This window comes from Nannospalax galili, unplaced genomic scaffold (assembly GCF_000622305.1).
Source record: "Nannospalax galili isolate Female #2095 unplaced genomic scaffold, S.galili_v1.0 scaffold1007, whole genome shotgun sequence".
NCBI classification, from domain to species: Eukaryota; Metazoa; Chordata; class Mammalia; order Rodentia; family Spalacidae; genus Nannospalax; species Nannospalax galili.
Genome location: NW_008355473.1, coordinates 903,934 through 912,782, shown reverse-complemented (window position 1 = coordinate 912,782; position 8,849 = coordinate 903,934). Strand labels below are relative to the sequence as shown.

Genomic DNA, 8,849 nt, shown 5'->3' with positions numbered 1-8,849 from the left:
CCCCCCCTCTCTCTGCCTTCCTCTCCCCTTCTTTCCCTTCCTCTGCCTCTCTCTCTTTCTCCCTCTCTCTCTCTGCCTTCCTCTCCCCTTCCTTCCCTCCCTCCTCCCTCTCCCTCCCTCCCCCTCTCTCTCCCTCTCTCTTTCCTCCTTCCCCCAAACCTCACCCCACTCTGTGTACATGCATGCACACAGTGATATGCATATAGAGGCCAGAGGGGGGTGTTCAGTGGCTTCTCTAATCACTCTTCATTTTATTCTCTGAAATGGTCTCTCAACTGAACCTGGAGGTTGCTAATTGGCTAGACTGACTGACCAGAAAACTCCAGAGATTCTCCTGTCTCCAGCTCTCTCCAGTGCTGGAATTATATGCACTGTCCTTTTTACTGGGGTGCAGGAGATCTCAACTTGGGTCCTCATGCTTATACACAATCACTTTACCAAACCATCTCCCCAGCCCTTCTTTCATCCTTCTTGACACAAGTGACAGGATTGGAGTTTACTTTCAGTAGTCTCCACTTAGCCACAATTTCACTTTCTGTGATTTCAGTTACCATTGGCTGACTGCAGTCTAAAGATATGAAGTGGAAAATTTCAAGAATAAACAATTCATAAGTTTAAAATTGCATGATGGTCTGAATAACATGATGAAATCTTGAGTCACCTAGTTCTTTCTCACCCAGGATGTGTAAATCAGGCTTTGTCAAGAGGATCCATGTGGTATATGCTACCCACCCATTAGTCACCCAGAAGCTATCTCAGTTATCAGATCAGCTGTCTAGTATCACAGTGCCAGTCACCAGGTAACCTTTATAGAGTGACAATACTGGAAATTCAGATATGCCAAAGAAAGGCTATGAAGTACTTCATTTAAGTGAAAAGATATGTACAGGAAGAAACATATGTAGAGGGTTTGATATTATCCAGGGTCTGGGTATCTACTGGGGTCTTGGGGTATATCCCACATGAATAAGGAAGACTGTAACATGGTTTCAGGAATTAGCATCACCATTTGGTGATAGGTGGGAAGTGGCTAAATGGGGACTGCTGCTTGGGTCTGTTCATCTCCAAAGCCTGGAGGTAGTCTGGGACAGCTTCTGGGAATATTATAGACCAGGACCCATGTTTCTTCATTCCACAGACCCCTGGGAAATCTTGAGAACTGATCTGAACACTGGTTGCAGCTCATTCAATGGCAAAAAGAGGTTTGAAGGCAACTCCTTAGTGTGTATATGTGAAGGAGAACCTCTGAGACTCTCCCACATCCTCCCCAGGGCAGTATTAACTGCTCAAAATTGCTGCTGTTTCTACACGCATGCACACTGAAGCATGTGGAGGGCTTGCTCTTTTCAGAGCAGGTAAGGGTCCCCAGGGCTAAAGAGGGACCCACCCAGCCTTCCTGGTTCTGTTACTTACTTATTATGTAACCAGTTAGTAAACCACTTAGCCTGCCCATGCCTCAATGTGTCACATGGGGACAATGCCCTCTTCAGAATGGAATGGGTGAAATAACAAAGGTAGTTCCAGGTGGTCATAATAGGGGCTCAATATGTGTGAGATGCCCTTCAACAACCCCACATAACACTGATCCAAGTGGGATGTCTCAATGACCCCAAAGTAGGCACTCAGCTTGGGACAGGCTGGGCAGCTGAGGAGTCCTGGTCCAGCTTCCAGCCTGAGAAGCTAGCCAGATCTGCCAGGGAAAGTCTTCAGGGGAGAAAAGTTCTGAGGACAGGGAGAGATAAGATCCTTCCACCCTCTCCCTTCATCTGGGACTCCTAGAAACCAAAGCTTCTCCTGGATCTGCTTGGAAGGTTCATAGGGGAGGAAGAGAGGCCATGGTCAGCCCTGCAACTCCCTCAAAGTCACCTGAGCTGGCTCAGTCTTCTCTTTTCTACTTAGACATAAGACAGCTCACTGCCCAAGCCTTGTCAATTATCAGGAGCCACTGTGAGATTTGAGGAGCCTCAGAAGAGCTCACAGGCTTTTGTTTCTATCTACAAGTTCTCCTGATGGATGGTCTAGAGCCCTTAACACTCACTTTGGGCCACTTATTGCCCATCTGCCCCTCAAGTACAAACTACCAGTTCTTGCCATGACTGGATGAGCCACTTGGGAGTACTTGAGGAAAGACAGGGACAATGTCATGGCTAGAACCGTGAGTCCTGCCCTGGAGGGGCTCCTAGGCTAATGAATAGGAGACAAGCTGATGTCTTCTGCACATTGGTAGAGGCAGTTCATGGTATGGGATGGGGACATTGCCAGAGGAGGTCATGGCCCAGCCTATGCGCATAAGGGCTTTCCTGGAGAGGGGGTTATTTGAGCTGAGTACTAAAACATGAGTAAGTACTCACTACACTGATAAAGATTAGGAAGGGCATTCCAAGTACAGGGACTAGCATGTGAAAAGATGTGGCTACAGTTGCCATTGCACAGGGGAGAACTGGGGCCGAATCCGAAGCCACATTAAGAAAAAAAAAAGTTGTGCTCAAGTCCAGAGGGCCAAGGAATGCCCATTGGGCTGTGTCAAGGTGGGAGTGCCAGACCAATGATCTGCCCACCTCCTGGGGCTGGCAGTCACGGATGCTGAGCAGTCCCAAAGTCAATGAATAACTTGGGAGTGGAGGCTAGGCGGGGCCTAACCAGGGCTGCTGCTGTGGGCCCAGTGGTGTTTTCCACTCCTGAACAAGCATGGCTAGACTGCCTACCTGCTTAAGTGTCTACCTTGCCCTGCCCCACCCAGCCCAGCCTGCCAGAGCTCTTGAAGAAGGAGTCATCTCTCCTGGCAACTGGACCAAAGGAGCTGCTGTGCACACCAGTGGGTGAGGAGCTGGAAGTTCTTGGTGGCCAGGGATGAGGTTGGGGGTGCTGCCCTGTCCTTCAGATATCCAGGAAGAATTCCCAGGGATGCGTCTTGGAGGGGTGGTTGATGTCCTCATCTACCTACCGGATGCTACAAAATGCAAGATGAGGGCAGAGTTCCTGCCCTAGGGAACCTGTACTCTGTGTCTGGAGGGTGGCAGTGGGAAACAAGACAGTCCCCAGGCCCTAGCCAGGAGTCCTCTGTTCCCAAAGGGATTCTCTTGTGGTCAAGTCCTCCATGACCTTGGCCAGGCCCTGCCCTTCAGGCCTTGCCATGCAGCATGGAGCAACTACAGGAAGAAACAGCTATATTTCCATCTTCTGATTTCTGTGATGGGAGGCTGCTGCTGCATAATTACTACTTCGGGATCTAGGAGCTGGGGAGGCTAAGGTGAGAAGGAGCAAAAGGTTTGGAGATGAAACATCTATGGAGCTCTTTGTAAGGGCAAGAGCCAAGAAGCTAGATGGCTGGGCCTGGGGGCCTCACTGGGTCTAGCTGAGGAGCTGAATGTTGGCATGCAGGCAACAGGTGCCATAGGAAGAAAAGGAGACTAGACAGTAGCGAGAGCCCTTGGGCTGTGTGTATGGGATGGAACACTTCCCTACTTCTCTGGGCTAGATTCTCACTGTCATGTCCCTCAGGCCCGTCTTGACCATGATCCCTGCCTGGATGTGGCTGCTCTACCTCTCTGTTCCCCAGGTGAGTTGGGCCCTGCCCTTCCTTCAGGTGCCAGCCTTGGGGGGTTGGAACCTTTGTCCACAGCTCTACTGAGACCCATCATCTCAGTGTTGGGGGTTGGATATCCAGAGCTAGAGCTACAGGCCTGTTGTGGGAGCAGAAAACCCAAGATCAGAAGGTGGATAAACTAAGTCATGGTAGGCCTGGGAAAGGAACAGCAGGTCCCTTTCCCTACCAACATCCACAGGACAAAGCGAGAATTTCTCCCACAGGTTTTCCCTGAGGCCCAGTCTGCAGAGCTGTGTGTAGAAGTTCCAGAAAACTACGGTGGAAATTTCCCTTTGTACCTAACCAAGGTGAGCCTGAGAGTTGAGTGGGTTCCCCACACCCCCAATGTCCTGCTTCTCCTACCTTCAGCACCTCTCCTCCTTCTTGCTTTGAATCCTGCTTTCTAGAGAGTATGTAGATTAATGTGAGTAACAAACAAGATTTTTGTCCCAGAGGAGAGTAGAGCTTTGAGTTAAAGAATGGAAGGTTAGGCCGGGCGTGATGGTGCACGCCTTTAATCCCAGAACTCAGGAGGCAGAGGCAGTTGGATATCTGTGAGTTCAAGGCCAGCCTGGTCTACATGGTGAGTTCCAGGTCAGCTGAGGCTACAGGGAGACCCTGTCTCAAAAAGATTTAAAAAAAAAAGAATGGAAAGTTGGCACTGGGTGTCACAGCGCATGCATGTAATCCTAGCCCTGGGGAGACTGTGACAAAAAGATGGAGATTTTGAGGCCAACCTTGACCACAGAGTGAGATCTTATTTCCAGAAAAAAGGAAGGAAGGGGGGAGGGAGGGAGGGAGGGAGGGAGGGAGGAAGAAGGCTGGGTGTGGTGGTGCACACCTTTCATCCTAGCACTTGGGAGGCAGAGACAGGTGGATATCTGTGAGTTCAAGGCCAGCCTGGTCTACATAGTTCCAGGCCAGTCCCACTACAGGGAGACCTTGTCTTAAAAAGACCAAAAAAAAGGTACATGTTATCAAAAACTGGGAAGGGGGCTAGAGAGATGGCTCAGTTTAAGGGCATTAAATGTACTCTTGCAGAGGACCTGGGTTCGATTCCAGGAAAGAAAGAAAGAAAGAAAGAAAGAAAGAAAGAAAGAAAGAAAGAAAGAAAGAAAGAAAGAAAGAAAGAAAGAAAGTTCCAACTTCAGATAGAGAGGTTACAGGGAACATGGAAGAAGTATTAATTAGGTATAGGAGGGGCTCCCTTTGAAGCTCAGTTTATTTATTGGCATTGTAATTTCAGGCAGGTGCCAGCTCCCTCTGAGACTCAGTTTCCCCACATGTAAAATGGAACCTGTGGGTAAAAAGGGTATCTTCAGGCCTAGCCCACACTTCCTCTTCTTGGTTCTCTCCCACCAGCTACCCCTACCCCATGAGAAAGCTGAAGGCCAGACTGTACTGTCAGGAGGCCCAGGCAAGGCAGCTGAAGACCCCTTTGCTGTGGATCCAGATTCTGGCTTTCTGATGGCTACCAGGGCCCTAGACTGAGAGGAAAAGGCAGAGTACCAACTACAGGTATGACATAGTGGGGTATAGGGGAAAGGGGGCAAAACAGAACTGGGAACTAAGTACCCTTCCCTGCCAGGTTACCATGGAGTCTGAGGATGGACGTGTCCTGTGGGGTCCACAGCCTGTGATAGTGCGTGTGAAAGATGAGAATGACCCAGTTCTCTCAGACCATCTACAGAGCTCAACTGAGCCAGGGCACTAGGCCTGGTGAGTGACAAGGGCAGCAAAGTCAGGTGGGCACCGATAGAACAGCAGACAATAAAAAGACCGTTGGCATAGACAGAGCAGGAAGGTCCAAACTGCCTTCAGAGCTTGTCCCGCCCTATACTCTACCATGCCACTGAGGGTTCCATCGACTTTGGGCCTCAATTTGCTCATTTGTGAAGTGAGATAAAAAAACAGGCTCACCTCCAGAATACTATACAATGGTGAACTTGGAAGGAAGCTCTGAGGAGAGAAAGGAAGGAGTTTTCCCAGCTCCACCACCCCTTACAATGTATCCCCACCCCTAGGCATTCCCTTCCTCTTCTTTGAGGCTTCGGATGGGGATGCTCCAGGCACCGCTAACTCAGACCTTCGATTTCACATTCTGAGCCAGTCCCCAGCCCAACCTTTGCCAGATATGTTCCAGCTGGAGCCTCAACTAGGGGCTCTGTCCCTCAGTCCCAAAGGTGAGCATAAGCTAGGTGTGATGACGGAGGGGTCAGGGAATGCTAGAGAAGGAGCCTCTGAGCTGTAAGTGATGGATGGGTTAGAGCTGAGATTCCAAAGGGGGGGGCATTATAGGTAGAGGTCAAGCTCGTGCTGTGCATAATAGAAGAGTTTGGAAATGGGGTGGATGGAGACCAAACAGGAATGGATGAGGAAACTGTAGTAGGGACATCTCAGAAGTGACGGCAGGAGAGATCTGCTTCTGGTAGTTTGACCAGAGACACAGGTTAGGGATAGAAGAAGTGAATTACACCTTAACCTAGCCAGCTACTCTGTCATCCATCTAGCCCCCACAACCTGTGCAGCCCATGCATATAGTCTCTCACCCACACACCCAAACTCCCATCTATATACCCATCCATTCTTCAACCTATTCTCTCCCCATTGACTTTCCTCCCCCTGCCTCCTGTCACCCGGCCATCTATACCTCACCAATCCATCACCCTTTCTATGTGGTTAGATATCGAAGTGAAATTACAATGTCAAGTCCTAGTTGGATGCTCACAATGGTGCTAAAAGATCCTCTCATCCCTTGGCCAAGAGTTTTTTGAACACCTGTTTTATGTTTGGCTTTGTGTTTGGTACCTGTTGAGGATGTTCTGGGCCTGGCTCTCTGGCCATGTGCTCAGCTGACCATTCTATCCCTTCTAGGAAGCACTAGCCTAGACCATGCCCTGAGAGGGCCTTACCAGCTGTTGGTACAGGTCAAGGACATGGGTGACCAAGCCTCAGGCCACCAGGCCACAGCCACTGTAAAGATCTCCATAGTAGAGAAAACCTGGATACCCCTAGAGCCTGTTCACCTGGCAGAAAATCTCAGAGTCACTTACCCACACTACATTGCCCAGGTGAGTAGTGGCTATCAGTAGCTGAAGTAGCCCCAAGGCTGGTACAGCTTGGGCCTAAGTCACTTAGACACTTGGGAGGAATGCCCAGGATCCAACTTTACTCTCATGCCTCCTCCCTTGACTTCCCACTATGGAGTTGGTGGTGAGGCCCTGGGACCAAGCCTACAGTTTTCAACTACCATCCTCTGACAGGTATTGGTGTGTGTTCTGACTTCACAAGCTTGCCCAAGGCTTCCTCAGTGGAAACAGCTGCCAACTTTCACTGCCATGGGGATTGTCACCCCAGTCAGGAATGTCTCAGGCCTTTTCTAGGATCGCCCTGGGGTCAAGCCCAGTCTGAGAAAGCAGAACATAAAATAACCTGGTCTTTTAGGCACTTCAGGCAAGTTCCATGCCTGGACCAGGGTAAAGTGATCATGGAGTAGCCAGCCACATGTACTATGGGTGCAGGCTCTTCACCTGGGAATCAGTTGGAGGATAAGGGTCAGCACAGATCCTTCTTGACCCTCGGCCTGACGTACTTTCATTCTGTTCTCCTCACAGGTACACTGGAGTGGAGGGGATGTACACTATCACCTGGAGAGCCAACCCCCAGGCCCCTTCAATGTGAGTGCAGAGGGGAGGCTCTATGTTACCATGGATCTGGATCGAGAGGCCCAGGCTGAGGTGAGGTGAGAGGGAAATGGGGCAGACTGGAGGATGCTCTGTCACATTCCCCCACAGAAACATGGAGCTGGCCACAGAAAAGACCTCCTCTACCCAGGCCAGGCTTAACCCTGATCTGAACTGCTTCCCTCCGCCCCCACTGCCCTATAGTACCTGCTCCAAGTTCGAGCTGAGAATTCCCATGGTGAAGACTACACAGAACCTCTGAAGTTGCAGGTGGTGGTGATGGATGAGAATGACAATGCTCCTGTCTGCACCCCACATGGTCCATCAATCAGCATCCCTGAACTCAGCCGCCCAGGTGGGCTTATGGGCCTTGTAAGATGGAGAGAAGGGTGGGTCCCTAGGAACCATACTATCTTGCTTCTCTGGGGGTGGGTCTGCTTCAGGCCTCTGTCTCAAAGTCCTTCAACACACACACACACACACACACACACACACACATACACACACACAAAAACACGCATGCACACATGCACAGAAGTTCAAGAAGTGGATGAGTAAGACAGGGCTGTGGTTCTAACCCAGATAGGTGGTGTCTTACAGGTACTGAAGTGACTAGGCTGTCAGCAGAAGATGCAGATGCCCCTGGATCACCAAATTCCCATGTTGTGTATCGGTTGCTGAGCCCTGAGCCTGCGGAGGGGTCTGAAGGGAAAGCCTTTGAGCTAGACTCTACCTCAAGCAGTGTAACTCTGGGGACTGCCCCACTCCAAGCTGGCCAGGACGTCTTGCTTCAGGTCCTAGCTGTTGACTTAGGAGGAGCAGAGGGTGGTAAGTACCCTGAAAATGACCTGGGCTCTTGTCCCTCTGTTCCAACTGGGGCCTCATTGACAATCACTCCCCTGCCTCAGGCCTCAGCAGCACATGTGAGGTGGCAGTCATGATCACCGACGTCAACAACCATGCTCCTGAATTCATCATTTCCCAGGTAAGCAGTGGCAGAGGGGGGAGATTATTGAAAGGATGTTGATGGGGCTCACCACCCCTCTCTATCTCTCCAGATTGGGCCTGTGACTCTTCCTGAGGATGCGAAGCCTGGAACTGTGGTGACCACACTCATGGCCACAGATGCCGATCTTGAGCCTGCCTTCCGCCTCATGAACTTTGCCATTGAAGAAGGAGACCCGGAAGGGATATTTGATCTGATCTGGGAGCCAGACTCTGGTTACGTCCAGCTCAAACTCCACAAGGTTAGGATATAGACAGGTGGGAAAGGGGTACAAGTGTGCCATCCCTGGCCTACATAGTGACCCGGAACTCACTGGTTCCAGAACCTCGACTATGAGACAGCTCCTCATCACAAGGTGGTAGTGGTGGTACAGAATGTGGAGAAACTTGTGGGCCCAGGCCCAGGCCCTGAAGCCACAGCCACTGTGACTATACTGGTGGAGAGGGTGATGCCACCTCTCAAGTTAGACCAGGAGAGCTATGAGACCAGTGTTCCAGTCAGCACCCCAGCTGGCTCCCTCCTGCTGACCATCCAGCCCTCAGAATCCATGAACAGAACTATCAGGTAAGCCAAA

The 8,849-nt window shown here is 50.6% G+C and overlaps 1 protein-coding gene across 1 annotated transcript in view; it reads left to right on the top strand.

Annotated features, from left to right (window-relative positions):
• Positions 1-3,514: 3,514 nt before the first annotated feature.
• Positions 3,515-8,849, top strand: part of LOC103749866 (cadherin-16-like) — a 9,605-nt gene continuing 4,270 nt past the window's right edge. The window contains 13 exon segments of the mRNA XM_008852759.3: positions 3,515-3,559; positions 3,811-3,894; positions 4,949-5,104; positions 5,175-5,251; positions 5,253-5,305; positions 5,611-5,769; positions 6,461-6,657; positions 7,201-7,323; positions 7,474-7,624; positions 7,870-8,097; positions 8,178-8,254; positions 8,328-8,516; positions 8,598-8,839. Coding sequence (XP_008850981.1) covers positions 3,515-3,559; positions 3,811-3,894; positions 4,949-5,104; positions 5,175-5,251; positions 5,253-5,305; positions 5,611-5,769; positions 6,461-6,657; positions 7,201-7,323; positions 7,474-7,624; positions 7,870-8,097; positions 8,178-8,254; positions 8,328-8,516; positions 8,598-8,839 — 1,781 coding nt within the window.